General features: G+C 38.1%; 1 protein-coding gene across 6 annotated transcripts in view; it reads left to right on the top strand.

Annotated features, from left to right (window-relative positions):
* ACACA (acetyl-CoA carboxylase alpha) overlaps positions 1–20,097 on the top strand; it is a 2,143,878-nt gene that overhangs the window by 1,739,563 nt on the left and 384,218 nt on the right. For all 6 annotated transcript variants that reach the window (XM_044054575.1, XM_044054578.1, XM_044054576.1 and 3 more), the window contains one exon: positions 1,200–1,335. In XM_044054575.1, the coding sequence (XP_043910510.1) occupies positions 1,200–1,335 (136 nt within the window). The remainder of the gene's footprint in view (positions 1–1,199; positions 1,336–20,097) is intronic.

The following is a 20,097-nucleotide window of genomic DNA, read 5'->3' as shown; positions in this document are numbered from 1 at the left end:
TGATGAGAACTGACTGGCACAGTCTGATGCCAAAAGTATAAGTATATGCTGGCATCCTGGCTGTCATTCAAATCCTATCAAAAATGTCTTTTTTTATTGCTTTTTCCTTGTTTGCTGTGCACTGCCAGCTGGTCTTTCATTGAATGAGTCAGGATATTTAAACTGAAACAAACCTGCTGGTGGTGGTGAGCTTCCATACTTTACATATAATTTGCTGAAGTTAGTTACCAGTCTGCATTGGCAAAACGAGATTGCCAAGAAGGGATAAAAACACAGAAAACAACTGAATGAAAAAACTGGGAGTATGCAAGTACTGTGTCTGTCATCCAGCAAACTGCAGTATAGAAGAGGAATATGAATATTGATTTCCCTATGTAACTCAGCTTGTCCTAAAAATTGTGAAATTTTTCTAATGTTCTGTATTTCTGTGCTAACATCCTGAAACTGTTCCAGTTGTTCATAGTAGTTTTCTCTCTCATTCTCTGTGTCTCACTGTCACACACAGACACACACACACACACACACTACTTGTTTTTTCTGTATAACTGTAAACTCTGCAAGTTGTCTAGACAGTTTGTTGATGGTTTTAGTCCTGAAAGAGATTGTTCAAGTAGCAGTTTCTTGCATAGTATGTTATTAATTCTTTATTACTGCAAAGCTATGAATGTTGTATAGACCACAGTATTTCTGTGTAATTCCTGAAAAGTAGATAAGCTATAATGTGAAAACACTTGTCAAGTTATTGTGAAATTTAAAATCTTAATATCTTTATTGATTTGCTAATTTAACTTTTGAAATGTAATAGTGTGATGTTCATTTTTAGAGTATCTAGCATTTTTATCTGATCACTTTTGTTGCAGTCTGCTTTGTTTATTTAAAATAACTTATTGTATCTTTGTACAGAATTTAGGACTAATCACTTTAATGAATATTGATTGAATGATTGAACCAAGCTAATCTCTAATTTGAGAAGCCCCTAGTTGCAGAGATGAACCCTGAGAGTTCTTGATTAAATATGTTCACAGTAGTACATGTAACAGCTAGATGGCATAGCGTACTTGTAAGACCATTTCTGTAGATATTCATGAAATATTTTACAGCCTAAACTTAGGGTTTAAGGGGAAATACAAACTCAGAAGTGCACTAGAATCAACATCCTTAAATAGCATAGTACTGTAACAGTGTTTTCTTTTTGGCAGATTATCCAACAGGCAGGTCAGGTCTGGTTTCCAGATTCTGCTTTCAAAACGGCCCAAGCAATCAAAGACTTTAATCGTGAAAGACTTCCCTTGATGGTGTTTGCCAACTGGAGAGGCTTCTCTGGGGGAATGAAAGGTGAGGCAGCAAACACTTTGTCATAGTCACTGGTATCACTGGATCCTACTAGTGGTAGGTTCCTGCAGCTGTTAACATTATAAGAAATCTAATGGCACCTAGCAGGCTTCTGATTTAGTAGTCTGATGTAGGGAGCATCCATTCTAACATATGCGGGTTGCACATTAGTAACAATGCAGCCTCTCATTCCACTTTTTGTTTTTGAGTTGTAGCATCATGTTGGTTTGTTCCTTGCTGTATTTTCAAATCAGTGTTGACATGGTGTCCTCCAGCATCAGAAAGCGGCAGCCCATAACAACCTACTACCACACTAGAAGCATGCTTTGAAGTCCTTGCAGCTCTTTGCATATGTCTGAATGATGATGCCTACTGAGGGAGATGAACCCCCTGAAGATCTACTATAAAGGAGAGACCTTACATAACTGTACTTTCTAAAATTTTTCGCAAAGCTAACATACTTCATTTGGTGAAAGGGTAAAGGGGAAATTGATCAGATCTAGACACAGAAAAATGTTTGTAACAGCAAACAAGTCTTTTGTCATCCTGACTTTCTTCTGAAACTGCAATAATTTTGGTGCACAGCATACTTTTCAGCTGTCTAGAATTTCATATTTTTGGCTTGCTCCTCATAAAATTTGTCATTTTCTTGCAAATCATTGAGAATTGAAGTAATTAAATATTGGCGCACATTTAAATTTCAGGCTGTATATCCTACAGAAAGTGCATGCAACATTTAAGGACAGATTCCAAAAGAGCTGCTCTCAGTATAAGTCTACCCTGATTCTGAAAGGTTTGCTTTCCGTGTAACAGACTGACTTTGGTGTAAGACCTGTCTATAAACAGATTTACACTGGAGGCCAGATTGTAAAACATCAGCCCTCAGTCTGCTGTCAATGTAAGTGGTCAGTTACATTGAGAGCAATTCTTTCGAAATCAGGACCTCTTAAGTTTATAAGAGCAATACTAAAACTCTGTCCCTGATTTTGGGCCCTTGTCTCCCCCCATTAGTTTTGGCTTTGTACAGAATTCTTATTCTAAGAATTGAAAGGTACAATACACATTCATATGGATATATTTTCTAAAATAATGTTCTTTTTCAGATTGTATTGTTTCTGTAAATGTAGATGCTAGATAGAAGACTATAGTAGTTTCATTAATGTGGTCTTTTCTGACTCCCCTCTTCAGTTCACTACATTTTAAAAGCAGCACATCTCAGAGTGTTACCGCACATTTTAGTGGCAACACCTAATGCTGAATAAAGTTTGACAACCTCTATGTTAGTGGGCAAGGCAACAAAGCACTAATGTTTTACTTTTTTGAGAATATTCTGTTGGAAAAGAGTTATAAAAAGTGCTGCTAGGTGGCTTTATTTGTTGTAACTACCAGTGAGAATATGTACAATTGAAAATGTCTAAATTTCTAGTCTGATGGAGATCTTTAATTTTAATGTATGCAGCCGGGATGCATATGCTGTCAAGAAGCTGTATCCTGCAGGAAGTACTTTTCTTTGTGGTGAAACATTTTGAAGTTTACATAATTTCACCTGCATCAGAGTGTTGTAGTATTGTAAAAACGTGTTACAAAACAGCAGTTGTTTCATTGGAGCGGGTAGATGGGATGTCTTACTATAAACATAAACACAGATTTTTATCCGTCACAGGTGGGTCTAGGTGTTCCTTTAGTTGACAGTGCTGGTTTTGTTGCTTTATACTGTGGTTTCTTACCTGCATTTATTTTAACTTGAATACAAAGCTTGGGCTAGTGATATGCACTGTCTGCTTTCCTCATTGCCACTGGCAACAAATTTGGAGTGGTGCATCTATAGACCATGTTGCTAAATGGTGCATTCTTTATTTTACAAATACACTATTAGCAATATGGCACACATGACTTGTGGTCTTATGTAGTTATTTCCTAGCACGTGCATCACATTGTTGATACACAGCCATGTTTTGTTTGTTTTGTTTTTGTGGTTTATCTTGTGGGTTGTGTAGGTATCCTTAAAGGGCCCATAGCTGCTTATTGCCACTGATTATCGTGAAGGGACATGCTAGCACAAAGTTGGAGCATCTTGGACATTTTAAAAAGCTGCATCTAGCAGGTAGTAAGTATGTGATCTGGGTTTGATACCTCCCTTTTAAAATATAGCCCAGAAATTCTCTTGCTGTATGCTAAAGCCAGGGTATAACCTCTGAAATACTTTACAAAGCAAAGGTACTAGTTTCTCCACTAATATTACCTTGTGTTCCAATCTCTATTTTTCATGAATTAAATCACATTTTTCACCATAACTTATTTTCCAGAAAACACAAACTAGTGAGACTAAAACAACTAGATGAACAAAAACTGCTAAAGAACAACACCGGTCTACTTCCAGCTAGAGTTTAATGAAGCACTTTTCGTCTTGCTCAGTTGCAAGATTTCTTCAGATAAAATTACATTCATACAAATCCAATTAAATACAAAATTGCTCCAGTCATGTGACAAATCTAAAACAAATAAAAACACAGCTCTCCTATATGACATACCCTTTCAATTAACCCTTCAAATAAAGGCTAAAATCCTGATGTAGTCCCCATATATAAAAACAACTGAAAACATGACATTTGAATAAACCACATACAACACAGTTATTGATACTACATATAAAAATATAGAACTATATGATCTCTATTTTTATAAGTTACTTGACTTTATCTACTTAAACTTTTTAATTTCAAAACGCAGAAAATAGAACAAGTTTCATTCAACCCAGGGTAGTGGTAAACATTAGTATGAAGTTGCCACAGAGGTTCTAATCTTTCCAATAATAATGTTTCTGGGCCACCCCTGCCATCCGGTATAATACAGCCAATTGCTCTAAATTTAAACCAGTGTTGTGGATGCTGGTCTTGCTAAGGCATTTTCTTGTTTTAATCTGCGAATACCATAAAGACGTTCATAGAGCCGCTCTCTCAATCTCCTCTCAGTTTTACCGATATAGAAGGCAGGACAGTTCTGACATAGGGCTGCATATACCACAAATTTAGACTGACAATCAAGTTTACCTTTCTTCCTGTATATCTGCCCCCAATAGTAAAACTCTGTCCAATATAAATATGTTTACTGTAATTACACATAAGGCATTTGAACATACTTATCCTATGTGTAAGAAAAATAGGCCTTTTCTCTAAAATACTTTTTAAATTAGTTGAAATGTGCAATCACCCACAATGTATCATAAACAATGATTATTAAAGACAAGTCATTGGTATTTTATACGGCCTGGTTCGTTTTTTCTTTTATCCTACTTTTTAAATTAGGCCCATGTTTGAAAGTAATATGTGGACATTCTTGCAACTTTTGTCTCACCATGCCATCATTTTGAATGATATTCCAGTTTTTAATCAAAATGGAATATATTTCCCAGGCACTCACACTATACATAGTAACCAGATTGTATGTCCCATATAGTACCATCCCTGAGGTATTAAGAACCTCATTTGCAGTTCTACTATGATTTCTTAGTCCGTCCTTAGAACCTAAAATGGGTTTATAAAATCCATTAAGTCTTTTACATCGGACTTCCCACGTCACCTCTGCCACTAAGTGTTGGGGGTAACCTCTTTTAATAAATGTTACTTTCAAACGTGGGCCTAATTTAAAAAGTATTTTAGAGAAAAATCCTATTTTTCTTACACATAGGATAGTTATGTTCAAATGCCTTATGTGTAATTATTGTAAACACATTGATGTTGGACAGAGTTTTACTATTAGGGGGCAGAAATACAGGACAAAAGCTAAACTTGATTGTCAGTCTAAATTTGTGGTATATGCAGCCATAGCCGGCCTTAGGCATAGGCCAGCTAGGCGGTCGCCTAGGGCGCCACTCTAGCAGGGGCTTTTTTCAGTATTTATTTAATGTAGGTAGACCAGGATGGGGCACTGGATGGTGTGGTGGGGGGCGCCATGCAACCCTTTTGTCTAGGGCACCAGTTGACCTAAGGCCGCTCCTGTATGCAGCCCAATGTCAGAACTGTCCCACCTTCTATATTGGTAAAACTGAGAGGAAATTGAGAGAGCGGATCTATGAACATCTTTATGGTATTAGTAGATTAAAACAAGAAAATGCCTTAGCAAGACATATTAGCCAGCATCCACAACATTGGTTTAAATTTAGAGCAATTGACTGTATTATACCGGATGGCAGGGGTGGCCCAGAAACATTATTATTGTAAAGATTAGAACTTCTGTGGCAACTTCATACTAATGTAATATCAATAACTGTGTTGTATGTGGTTTACTCAAATGTTATATTTTCAGTTGTTTTTATATATGGGGAATACATCAGAATTTTTGCCTTTATTTGAAGGGTTAATTGAAAGGGTATGTCATAAAGGAGAGATGTGTTTTTATTTGTTTTAGATTTGTCACATGACTGGAGCAATTATGTATTTAATTGGGTTTGTATGAATGTAATTTTACCTGAAGAAGTCTTGCAATTGAGCAAGACGAAAAGCGCTTTATTAAACTGTAGTTGGAAGTAGACCGGTGTTGTTCTTTAGCGGTTTTTGTTCATCAACTTATTTTCCAGAACAGGTGCTTGCTAGCCAGAACCTGTTCTGTTTGTACAGTGTGTAACATTAGCTCAACATTACTATCACATTCAGAGCTTAAGTTATTTCAGGTATTGATGTACCTGAAGTGTTAATGGTTAAGCAGTTATGATTCAGACTGTCTTTGGTCTCCATCCCCACTACCCAGTAAGGGTCTTTTTCTTTATTCAACTTTTTAACTGCAGCTGTGGACTGATCCATATTGGAAAATTTTTGAGGAACTCTTTCAGCCATAACCTTGAAACCACAGTAGTGAAGAAACACATCCGATACAAGTGTAAAACAGCAGTGAGGTCAGATATGGAGAAATTTTTTTCAGGTATAAAGTATAGAGTAGCAAACAGAGGTGAGCCTACTGAGTAGACAGTGGAGCAATTTAAGTAAAACAAAAATTACATTGTAAACTTTATAAAAATAAAATTGTAGCAATACAATGTATGTATATTTACAAGATGTAATGAGGCCATGTGATATTATTAGGGTGGGTCATTGAAAGGCTGGCATTGTAAGAAGCTTAAGCAGTTTTTGTCTAAATATGCTGAAGTATTGTATAAGGGATATTACCAGGAAGTGAGTCCCAAAGAGTCTGGGCTAAAATGGATAAGAAATAGAGAGTTGATATAAGTGATTTAGTTGGTATGATGATGCATTGTCAGATCGATAGTAAAACTGATAAAAGTGTATATTTTACAAAGGTCTGTTTGCTATGTGAGAAGTGGAGTCAGTGTACAATTTTTTAATAAGGCAGAGTAAGAGTAAATCTGCCTGCTCAAGACTGGAACCTTTAGGGTATATACAGCTGCTTTATATGATTAGTAAGATGCATCCCAAAGCAGGCATTGTATTCGAAGATGGACCTGATCAGTGTAGAATACACTGCCCTTTGCAATCAGTTGTGCTATACAGAGGGATTTCATGGCAAGTGTTGCAACATGATAATCACAGAAGAGGAAATTATTTACTCTCTCAACTTCTTTTTGGAGTGGATTATTTTCTATACTGTATGCTGGGCAGAGATTCTGTTTACCAAATGCAATAATATTGCATTTTGTAGAAGTTATTTTTAGCCCATTTTCAGAGCACAAGCTACTAACATGTACATTTACTTTGTAGCTTCTACATATCAGAAGGGGATTTGAATATAACATCCACTTTACAACCATCTGCAAACTTAGTTAACCAAAGTTCCCTAGTTTTGATTTTGAGGTCAGAGAAGTGTATGCCAAATTCAGAGGTTCTAGCATGGATCCCTGTTGTAACCAGCTGATTCCCTTCATGTTCTCTGAGGATATGTATGCCTGCCACACTGATGATGTGGTTTCTGTCCCTCAGCCAGTTAGCTATCTACCTTAGTACACAGGGATCAGTTTGGAGTTGAAGTGAATTTATCTTCTTGATAATATTGGCATGTACTATGGTTTCAATGCCTTGGCGAGTTCAAGATATGCTATATAGACAGTGTGACCACTGTCCATGTCTTGTGTGACCCTCTCAAAAATATTTCCAGGCACATTAGACAGGATCTACCTAACGCATTGAAATTGCTGGATGTAGAGTCCTGTAATTTTTTATTTTTTTTATATCATAGTTTATAAGATCTGTTATGACCCATTCCTTGGCCTTGCAGATGAAGCACAGCAGGCTGATGGATGTGTAATTCCCAGGGTCTATCTTGGGGCCACCCTTGTGAAGTGGCATTATTACTACTATGTGCCAAACCCCGAGGACAGAACAAGTGGATAGGCTGTGGTTGAATAGTTGAAGGAGTGGGTCCACCAGTGCATATTTAGTGCTGTTCAGTATTAGCCCTGGTATGTTATCAGATCTGTGTTTTTTTTATTTTTGTTTTGAAGAATACTTTTGTCATGTGCTCTTTTGTGATAATTGGGTGTTTGAGATTCTTGGGTACAGTGGGTTTTCTACACATGTATCTGATGTGTGACATTTGCACTGAATTTGTTTGCCAGTATATCTGCGATATCCACTGGATCAGAGTAGGTAATGCCATTGTCAATAAATGGCATTGCTGGGTGTTATTTTCTATTGTCCTGACATAACTAAAGAAGAATATATAATTATCTTTAGCTTCCAATGCCAACCTAAGTTCATGAGAAGCCTTGTTTTCCTAACGGTAGTTTTCAATATGTTGGATAAACTTTTTATTTTGTCTTTGATTTGTAGGTCTTTAGTTTTCTTATATATTCTAATGTGTGTTTTCTTTATTATATTGTTTATTTGTGCATGTGGGCCACCTGGCTGGTTTGCTGCTACCCTTCCCATTTTGTTTAGTTGTGGTAGGGACTGGCAGGTTTATACAGATTTCCAGTTGAGTGTAGAACTTATTTGCATAACTACTAGCCATGTCGATAATCTGGGGGTTACAGTTGCACATGAACTTTGAAACTTTATCATTGAATTGTAGAAAGCTTGTATGTTTAAAGTTTTGGAATACTGTGATATTTGCATCTGCTTGTTTAGGGATTTTGAAAGAGATTACCAGTTTGTGGCTGGACTTGACTGGAAAAATATTTATCAGTGAGATAGTGCATACAGATGCTATATTTGTAAAGACTTGGTTAAGAACATTTTGTAGTCTAGTAGAATTTTTTACTATTTGATACAGGAAATGCTTGTTTATGAAATCAAGGAATTTTGGGGCATAGCCTACATTTATGGTATAGGTCTCCCAGTTTATCAACGGGTAGTTAGTTACCCAGGATGATGGAGTTGTGTGTTTGAAGTTCATCCAGTGTATTTAAGAAATGGACATGGTGTTCAGGTGTCAACAAGGAGGTCTTGCAACATGCTATTTTCTGATAGTTTATTTCATTTAGAATCTCAATAATTTTGTTTTGTAGGTCTTTAGGAATCTGCCTTGAGGTAATGTGGTCTTTAACAAATATGGATACTCCACCACAGTTTCCACACTGTATAAAGGCATGGTCGACACCAGGGCTGCTTTCTGCATTTTCAGACCAGGTTTTAGTAACAATGCACTTCTGCATATGTATTTCATATGCAGGAGGGCTTCGTGTTCAGGTAATTTGTTCTATTCCCACTCCAGATGAACGAATTCTGCAGTGCAGCATGGGGGGGGGGGGGGGTATTGAAGGTACTGCATCCCTAAGTGTGTAGTCCTACAGATAAAATATTAAATCAAGGTCCCAGCTGCCTGAGTTGGTGGTAACACAGGTGGATATAAAAGATCCCACAGCACCTGTCAAAACGAGTACAGAAAGTTTCCTGATTCCCTGGCCAAATTTCCCCTAATTGTATGGATACCATCTTGTGGCTTCCATGATAATAGTCCACTAGCCTAGAGTGACTAACTCAATCAAAAAAGAATAAATAAAAATAAATTTTAATAATATTTTTTCAGACCAGTATGGCTAAATTTAATCAGAGCTATAGTAATATTGCTAGATCCGAGATCAGTCTGTCATCTTGTTTTTATTCCTGCACATTTCAGACTAACTTCAGCTAATCTGACCTAAAATTAATGCTCATTGTCTCACCTCTACTTTGTCGTCTCCCTTTTACATGAACCTCAGAACTGTCTATCCCTACTCAGCTGGTACACCCAACCAGAGATCTTATGCTTTTCCAGTGCTAGTTTCCTAGCCATGCCTGTTACTCACAATAGATAAGAGGAATCTTTATTTTTTATTTGAGGTATCTAAGTTGTAGAACAAACAGCTTCAAGCCACTAGACTTATAAGCATTCTGTAAATTGTCATCTTTCGAAATAGCGTTACTGCCCTTGTCATGCTAAACCAGCTCTCTGGATTACAGTTTCTGTGCAGTGATATTAACATTAACCCTCCTTAACAGCACACTTTGCCCTCACCTTAACTTCTACGTTTGAGACATTCCACCTTTAATTCCCTTCACTGCATCACCATAATGTCATTCCTTTTCCTCTTTTTTCTCCTCCTTTCTGATCCACACACTGTCATTGTAGCACAGCCATCTTTATAATCATGTATGTTCTTTTAAATGAAAAAGGGATGGTGCAGGGGTGCAGCGTAACATTGTCACCTCACAGCAAGAGGTTCTCTGGTTCGATTCTCGGCTGGAGTACCTTCTATGTGGAATCTGCATGTCCTCCCTGCGTTCGTGTGGGTTTCCTCCGGGTGCTCCTGCTTCCTCCCACATTATAAAGACATGCATCTGGAGCGTTTCCCCCCGGGCCCCTGCTGAAAACTGGCTTCATTCCAAGTCGGATATTCCCAGTTAACAAATGTTAAGTAAATGAATAAAATAAATAAAATCTTCGCATTCACTGGAAACCTCATGCTGGTGTAATTTCCTTTTCTTATGTATCAAGATTACACTAATTTATACTTTCTTAATTCTTGTATTTTGCGTTGTATTAAGTAGGTTGTAACTGAAAAAGTGGTGTTGTGATCCATCTCAAAATAAAACAAATAAAATGCTTCTTTTAAACTGGCATGTGTGGTCACAACCAGTACTTACTGTTCTCCCTTCTGCATTCTAATGGATTGTGTAAACTATACCTTATACTCTAATCTTTTGTCTTGTGTCCATTTTGCTGTTGTTTACTGCCTGTAGTCGCTCTTCTCACATCTGATCTCACATGATGGGGAATTCTGTCCCCTGCTTTATACATTTGACATAACCTTGCTCCCAGTGGATGTTGTACTGCTCATTTCTCACTTTAACAACTGTATACGTTCTTGCTACAACAGAAGAATATTTTATTTTATGATGATGTGACACATTCGTTGTTATATAGCTCGTTTTATCTTGCCCAGATTGTCAGTTTTGCTTGCTATTGCAATCGTTTACTCTGTCACTGCTCTTCACTTGGTTTTTATTCTAGTTATCACATTGCAGCTTTCCCCATACCTGTACTGAAATTGGCTTGTCCCATGTAGAGAGTCCTACTTAATTTAAGTAACTAAGCAAACAGAGAGATGCATAAATACACTTTTATGTCTTTTGAAAAGTAGAGTCATGGTGAACCCAGTAATACTACAGTAGTCAGATGCTTGGACGGCATACTGTGGAGTTTTGCAGCGAGTGATGCATTTGATGGCCAACTCCTTTGGTGTAAGGTGTAGCTATGTTCTGCCTTTTTAGCTGGTTGGATTACTAAACTGAAAAAATGTAGGCTAATAAAAATGAATTTATTTCAGGATAACCCTATCATTTACCCTCTCAGCACTGATTTGAGATTATGCAGAGAGGGGGAAATAAACAATTATATCACCCTTCAGTGCACAAGCCACCAGGAGCCTGTTGCACTGTGGGTAACAACAACACTCCAAAATCGTGTGTAATTAGTAGGAAAAGATTAGAAAAAGATCTTGCTATGCTGAAAATTTGACATTAACAAAAAAAAAATCTCTTTGCTAGTTGGCCTAGGCAGTCTAATTCAAGTTGTTAAAAGATGGGAAAAAAGCCTTGTCAACATGGCTTTGGTACATTTTCCATCACTTTCGCTCTCAAGCAAAATATTCAATGTATGCATACACAAAGAAATGTTATATACATACATATATATATATATATATATATATATATATATATATATACACACACACGCACATATAAATATATATATATATATATATATATATATATATATATATATATCTGTGTGTACATAAAAATTTTATATGCACACACAAATACAGTCCATCGCAGTATTTATTCAGAGGAATCATCATTTCCAATGAGGTTTATTTTGACAAACTGGCAGTGACCCACAACAGTGAGGCATCAAGCATGAAATTTACTAGAAATTAGTGATGGGGTCCCAAGCTCAGTGTGAGATATTTGATAGGATGCAAATCCCTGGGAAGTTAAGCTACCTGAGCCATCATGACTGCAGAATCAGACCCAGTTTTATGTTGTACTTTATTTTTGCTGCATATGTAATAGAAACAATTTACATTTCAGAAAATGTAAAAATAAATAAATAACCTGCTGCCTATAAAAGAAGGTATTTTATGCGGTAGACTGTATTTTTACTCCTAGTCTTCTAGTAAAATGAGGCATTGCACTCTGTCTTTTCACTTTTGAAACCCAGCTATGGATGCAAGAGAGGAAGTGAACAAAGGAAATTAACAAAGCTTTAAATGCTGAATGGCAAGGTGGGCAGTCACATGATTTTTTTAATGTTAAGTGCTGTTTAGAGTTGTATAGCAGACAACAAAATTGTATACAGAGTTATGTTCTTGTGTTCTGACCTGAATTAGTAATTTTTGGCATGTCATGCACAAGAAACAACAAGGCTGCTGAGGTCAGTGCATCCAATTTAATTAGATACTAGCAATGCTGTAACTGGTAAAAGTGTGTTCATAGAATTCAGGAATAGTGTTTTTTTTTTGGTCAGAATGCTGTCTGCCATAGGTCTGCCAATAAAATGCCCCTTCCTTTTGAGGCCATCTGTCAACATCCTTAGTTATTGCCTTAACCACCCTATCCTCCACCATAGAATCACAGAGAAAATGGATTTCTAATTTGGCACTTGCATATAGGCTGAGCATTTGGGTTTTATGTCTAAGACAATCATGCCTTAGAGAAATGACAACATATGGGAATTCTTCCTCATGGAATTGTCCTTTCCTAATGCCTGCTAATGGGATTTCTGTTTTTTATGGTTTTATTTTATCACCACTCAACCTGCTTCATGTTATATAAATTTTACAAATCATGTTTCCCTTCCCAAGAAGACTTTAATTGTCATGACAAAATGCATGTGCGGGGACCTGTCTATTAAAGTCTATGGTCACATCTCCATGTAATCTGTCAACTGATGTCAGTGAGGGAATCAGGAGAATTACGTGGGTGGATACTTAGTAAAGATTTGACCAAGCTTTTTATTAAGAAACTGCCCACTTAATTCTAGTTAGGGTGGAAAACACATTGCTGCACTTAAGTTACAGAGTGCTACAATGTGTACCAAAAGTGTAACTGTACTCTTTAATCATGTTTGGGCACTTCTGACCTGCTAGAACAGTGCAATGTACATTAGAAGTTCATTAAGTGAACTTTTGTTTGCAAGAACAAACTTATACTTAAATCTTAATTTCATCGGATGATGGTCAGGTTTTTTTACTTCATCTAAGGCTTCCTGTCAAGTCAAGCATAAGACTGGTAAATGTAAAGAGTATAAAAGATCTAAGGAGGTTCCTTCTCCCCATATCCCTGTGAAGGATCCTCTGTGGAGTCAGTTTTGTTTAAGATTGCTATTAATGTTGTTGATGAGCTCCCCTTGGGCCCGAAGATGTGGTCTAATCAAAAGGATAGAGAATCATCTCTTGTGAAGGTGGATCTGAGCCAGGTTTCCAATTTTAGACCCACATCTGTCACGTTTGTCTCCTCTTCCAGGTCCATTGCAGACACTGAGTATGGTAAACTTTCCTAGGCCGTGTTACAGGTTTAAATGGTCTTGAGCTCCCTCCCATCTTTTTCTCATACTGGGTTGGATCCTGAGAATCTCTTGCAAGGTCCTCATTTTTCAATATAGGTTCCAGTGCCATTTAGGTCAATGCTATCTAGTTCCTTGCTGGTGCTGAAGGTGACTAAATTGGTGTCTGCCAAGTCAGCAGTGCCATCGTTGTTGGTGTGTTTTGCTTTGAAGTTTGGGACTGAGAGCTAAGTCCCTAGGTCAGTGCCGACCATTTCAGTTTTGAGACCAAAGTCTTCTGCCTTCATGCCATTGGGGCCAGAAATTTCATCACTGGCTTGGAGGCTTTCAGTGCCAGAGGTTATCAGCCATATGCACTTTTTATTGTGAACTAACTTTGCTCCTTTGATGCATACTCTTCAGTTCCTTTGACAAGCACTGGTGCTGAGATCATTTTTAGTGTTGCAACCTCAGTTGGAAAAGAGCCCCTGGTGCTAGTTTCATGAGCAATCTCCTGTGGTGCCACTGTCTACATGGGTTCTGACCCAAGGAGAGCTTATCATTATGACAGAAGATTGGATAGTATTCTATGCTACCATTACCCACAGTCCGAACCAGAGACAGACTTAGGTTCATTCTCCTAAGAAGCTTCCCAAATGATAAGGCTGACCAACAGAAGCTGCAAGAGGAAACATCTGGACTCCCTACTGGAGTCTTCCAAGCCAGACTCAGATTCACCAATAGGGACCAATTCCACTGTCTATCCTCCCAATGAACCCAAGTTTGAGGAAGTCCTCTTAATGCTGTTGAAGAAAAGGAAGGTTGATCCACGAATATCCTGTCAACATCAGAGAAGGTCCTACATATAAAGCGTTACAATCTCTCCAGTCATCTTCGTGGTGGGACCCCCGCAGATGACATGATCATTTGTAGTTGGCATAGAGATGTGGAAAAAGGTGGATGTGATGGCTTCTGTGCCAAAGAAACCTGGTTGAATTCCTCAGCTTCCCAAGAGTTCAGAATGATGGCCAAGAAAACCCAACTGTGGATTCTTTTGTTGTTATGGCAGTGACCTAAAATGAGCTCTTGTACATCAAAACTGCATAATCCAACCTCGAGGCAAGGAGTTTGGACAGTTGATCATTTAGGAAAAAGCGTGTTATATCTTTGACAGTTTTATTAAAGCAGCTACTTTACCAGGTGCAAATGCTGTGGGCAGCAGCAGTCTTCCTGAGGCCTTGCCTGACCGATGCATTCTGGAAACATTTGGGGATCATTTTACCTTCACTGGTCAGTGTGAACAGCAGCCACAGAAGTGATGAATATTAGAGATATTATCCAGAAGATATGTCATTCCATTCTTGTCTTTTCCAGACTATTCTGCTTTAATTCCTATATGCCACCACCACCGGAAGAGGATGACAATTGAAAACATTGTAAGACTTCTAGAGAAAAGCCATCCAGGAGGTCCAACCAAACCAGAGAGGGTCTATCTATTACTCCCAGTTATTTTTGATGCCAGAAGACCAAAGGCCTCAGTCTCATGCTGGATTTAAATAGCCTAAATTAATACATCCCAAAAAAGAAGGTTAGTATGATGACTGAGCAGTCAGTTTCCTCTGTCTGTCTGAAGGAGACTGGATGTTCTCTTTGGATCTCCATGACACATACCTGCACTTAAAGGCTATCAAGGAATCAAGGAGATTCCTACATTTCAGGGTGGGAGCCAGTCATTTCCCTTTCAGATCTTTCCTTTCAGTCTCTACATAGCCCCTAGGTTCATGGTAGCAGTGACAGCATTCCAGAGGCTGCAAAGGTTGAAGATTTTCCCTTACTGGATGATTGGCTCCTCACTGCTCCTACAGTAGAGAAACTCATCATCCCAGGATTCTCTGCTGCTTCTCTTCCAGTCCTTGGGCATAAAATGAACTTTGTGAAGTCCAAGGCAATTCCATCTGAATGTTTGAAATTTGTAGGTTTCATGCTAGACACTCATTCTTGTCAAGTCAGCTTGCCAGTGGAAACAAATCCCCCAGTTATTCATGCAGTATTAAAATTTCATTAATCCTGCTCTGTTAACAGTAGATGTTTGACCCAGGACCATGACTGTTTTTCCTTTATTCTAAATTTAAGGTATCATATCAGAGGCATCCAATAGACATTGTGGACCCATATTTGGGACAGACATTAAGTAGACAAGAGGAAATGAGGGTGTCCGGCAAAGAGATGGATGGCTTGTGTGAGAGAAGATCTGTGACAGGCATGACTGTCAAATAAGGTAGGAGAGTGGCATTGAATCGAGAGAGATGGTGACAGTTGACATGACACCCTAATCCCATATAGAAAATGGGAAAAAAGGGATTGATGATGACCCTACCCCATGGCAGCTGATGTACACACCTGCATCACTGTAGGGGCCTATTATGCCATTCCTCAACACATAAATGCTCCCACACACCCACATACAAGGGCTACCATCACCGGCTTAGGAATGCCAATCCCATGTCCCTCTGGTGTTATAATTTTTTTGCTATTTAAGGTTGTGCGTGCATGGGAGCAAATTGGCTAACTGAGAGTCATCAGTCCCTCTGTCCAGCTGGTGTGAGCCAGTTACTACCACCCTTCCCTGTCCACCTCTTCCAGTGGCTGTGCCAGTACTCAAAGCTCAGGGCATCTAGGTTGCAGCCAGAGTTTTATTCCTGTGTGCCACAGAGTTGGGTTTACCCTTTACATGAGATTTGAACTACTTGATTGACAAGCTTGAACAACCACTGTTGAGGTTGTTAGCTTGACAACACTGAAGATAATTTGTTAGAAAGTCTATTTCTTTTCATTTCTTTCTTTGGTAGCAGTCAGGATGCAAGATCTTGAAGCTTGGGCCCTTATGAGAACCATGTCTTGTCTTTCATAAAGGCAAGGTGTTTGTCAGGATGGACCCAAATTTCATTGCAAATTTGATTTCAGGACTGTCCCTGAATCAGTTTGTCTTTCTCCCTGTTTTCTTCACTGTAGCATAATCTAGAGAGGACAGAGGGTCCTTCACACTCTGGATCTGTATCAGCAGCTCAGGTGTTACCTGAAATGATATTTTGCCTTAGAAAGATGAATCACTTTTTCATTCATTTTATTTTATTGACCATGTTGGCCTCGCTAGGTAAAACCCATTTTTAGAAGGGACCTAGAAATAAAGACAAAGATAGAAACAGAATGCATGTATAATCCAATTCAGGAAATATAAAATATTGTCTACCTGTTCAGTAGAGTTCAGTAATGTGAATATTTACAAGAAATTTAAGATGAGAAGCCAAACATGATGTACACAAACAGGTCAAAGAAGACAAAACAAGGGCAAAGTACAAATTTGTGGTCCATTTCGGAAGTATGTGAATATTTACCAAATGCCTACACCAACAGAAGTAAGAAATTACAACAAATAATGATGCAGCTGTATGACATATGTATCAAATTGCAGTGACAAAATACTAAGTATATGAGTAGGGGAAGAAATGTGTGGGCCTGGAAAATTAAGGGGCATACCTACTCTTTTACAAGTGTATGCCTTCTACAGCTATGTCTGAAACCTCAAAGGAAGCACAGAGCCGTGCTTCAAACTGGTGGTCAGCGGTACCATATTCACTGAACAGAGCGACATAGCGAATTTACTGGCTCACAAATTCAGCTCAGACTTCAACTCTCCATTCCCTGTACCTCTGTCCATGAAATACCCAGCATAACACTTCCTCCAACTATTAACAGTCAGCAGGTCCTGGCAGCACTCACTATGGCCAAAAGCACAGCATCGATGGGCCCCGACAGTATCCACAGTGTCTCTTAAATACCTTAAAACATGACCTATCAGGACCCCTTGAGTCAGTTTTCAACTTTAGCCTCAAAACAGGCTTTGTACCATGAGACTGGAAGACTGCAATGGTTATGTCACTTCACAAGGGTGGACCATCAACCAGTCCTAGAAAGTACAGACCTATTATTCTGACTAGTCTAATATGCAAAGCCATGCAATGAATTATCATAGAATGATCAACAAAGACATAGGCAACCTTCAGACACTGGACATGACAGGAAGGTCTTGCCTACTAAACCTGGTTGACTTCTTAGAGAAAGTCACCAGGGCAATGTTTGAGGAGAAAACTGTGCATACTGCCTACCTGGGCCTAGCTAAGGTGTTTGATACAATAATCCACTTGATTATAAACTCATTGAACTAGTCATAAACCATTACATAACCTGCTGGATTCCCAGCTGGCTCACACACAGGACCCAGGAAGGCAGGAATGGTGGTACCACCTCCACTAAGAGACTAGTCACCAAGGATTTGTGCTGGGACCACTCCTGTTTGGCATCTTCTTAGACGTAAAGGCTAATATCAGAGGCCTTTGGCTGACCAGGTTCACAGATGATTACAAATTGGGAGCTAACATAGATTCTCCCCCATGATACAAACTTCTTACAATAGGATCTAACACAGACAAATGACTGGTGCCAAAGTCGCAGACTAAAACTCAATGCCAAGAAATGTATTATAGTGCCTTTTGGGAAAACTGACACCCAGGTTAATTACTTAGTCAATAAGATACCCCTAAGAATTGACTTGGTAGTCAGGGATCTGGGAACACATGCAGGCAGTAACTAACCAGACAAATCCGACAGATGGAACACCCACAAATTTTCTTTACCAGGAGAATCCAGGGTATAAACACATTATTCTGTACAGATCGCCTTAAAGCCCTGTCTCTGTACTCTTATCTCCTACAGGTGACTGAGAGACGATCTATGCCTGGTATACAAGGCATCCTCAGATCCAGTTTGAGGAACCTTTTGCACATGTTCAAAATGAACAGCATCTGAACCACTAGATCCAAATATTTAAATTTTGTTTATGACGTAAATAAGACATGTTGGCAAGACATATATATCTCTGAGAGGATCCCAATGCTCTGGAACGGGCTCTCATCCATGTGAAGCTGAGTCCATCCCTAAATATATATAAACCTAACTTTGATCAATGGATGGGAAATTGGAAATTCACTCCGGGTCTGGCCCCCATTTCTGTGATAAGACAGAGGCAGACAGCGGTGCCCAAACTAATGTACCCCACCACCACATAACCTCCAGAAACTTCCTAACTAAGATACTCCATTTAATAAATACCTGTGATACACAGAGACACAGCTGGGTTGGACTGTACTGCTAGACTTATAAAGGTTCTGGTAGTCATTAGCCTAGTATATACCTATGAACAAGGGTAGATTTGTTGAACAGGTTTTCTTTGGTTTCTTTTAACTGCAGTTTGTCAAAACCAGATGTACATATATTCAAAACAAAAGTGGTAGTAGCCATACAGTATTGCAAAAGAGGTTGCATACATGCTATATTATGCAAAGTATTGACAAAGCATATAAATTAATTATAAGTGTAGATTGTTAACTGAGCGTGTAGTGTTTATACATGACCGTTGAGAAGTGCACATTTAGTCTAGTCAAGTGTGTCTTGCTAACAGCTTATTGAATGGATTTCAACTGGCAATTATGCATTTTATATTAGATAGTGTATTAATAATATGCTTTTGCACCCTTACTGAGCAGAAAAAGAGAAAAATGTATATGCAACATGTATGCATGCATGGTGTGTTTGTGTGTGTATATATATATATATATATATATATATATATATATGTGTGTGTGTGTGTGTGTGTGTGTGTGTATATATATATATATATATATATATATATATATGTGTGTGTGTGTGTGTGTGTGTGTATATATATATATATATATATATATATATATACATATATATATATATACATATATATACACACACACACACACACACACACACACACGCAAGACTTTCTAAAATAGCCAATTCAAATAATGTTTTGGTAAGTGCAGCACCACTGTTAGAAAAGGTAGAAATAGAGAGGTCTGGAGGTATGAGTTAGGAAGATCAAAGTTGCTATTTGATGTCTCTGAATTATTTATATGAGTGTTTCTCCATTAAATACGCAACCAATTTAAATTAAAAATAGAATAATTCCACTCATTTTTAATATTGTTGAGAAGGTGATTCCAGTTTAACAGGCACAATCTTCCTGGTGCTTTCTTCTCAAAATGCTATAGTTTATTATGCTTTTTGTAATTAAAGGGATTCTTCAAATTACTTTGCAGATTGTAGTTGGCATTCCTAATAAGTAATTTGTGTCTTTGTGGGAGGCAGTAGATGTTCTTCAGCATATAGAAAGTTAATTTGAATAATAATGAAGTAGCATTTTTTTTTAAAGGCCACTTAGCTTTCTTTAAGGTAAGACAATTATTTTGAATTTTGGGAGACAGTGTGGAAGATCAGATTTTGTTGACTGTAATTTTGTATTAGCTGTGTGTGTTTGCACAGGTGAAGAGATCTTATTGATGAGGCATGGGCAGATTTAGCAAGTGAATCATTTCTTGCTAAAACTGCCGTAAATTCAAGAGTTAGATGGTTGGATATTGTATACCATGCAGCTGGGTTGTGACCCTATCCACTATTAGTTGGGTACGTTTCCTGAAGAAAAAATTTAGGTCTAGCCAGAGTCCTAAGTATTTGCATTTTGTACATTTTTCTGAGAAGTTTCCAATTAGATCTTGTAGTTTAAAATTATGAGTAAATTTTTGCTGCTTCTTGGTTTCAGAAATTACACAAACCTTTTGCTGGGGATTGTTGGAAGTTTGTAACAGTTGACTCCAATGCCAAACAGTATTAAAGTCACTTAGGAGGTGAATCCTTAAATTT

The sequence above is a fragment of the Protopterus annectens genome, chromosome 13.part0 (assembly GCF_019279795.1).
Source record: "Protopterus annectens isolate FY-2018-M chromosome 13.part0, PAN1.0, whole genome shotgun sequence".
Lineage (NCBI taxonomy): Eukaryota > Metazoa > Chordata > Ceratodontiformes > Protopteridae > Protopterus > Protopterus annectens.
Note: the sequence above shows the minus strand (reverse complement) of the source record. Positions and strands in the feature narration are given on the sequence as shown.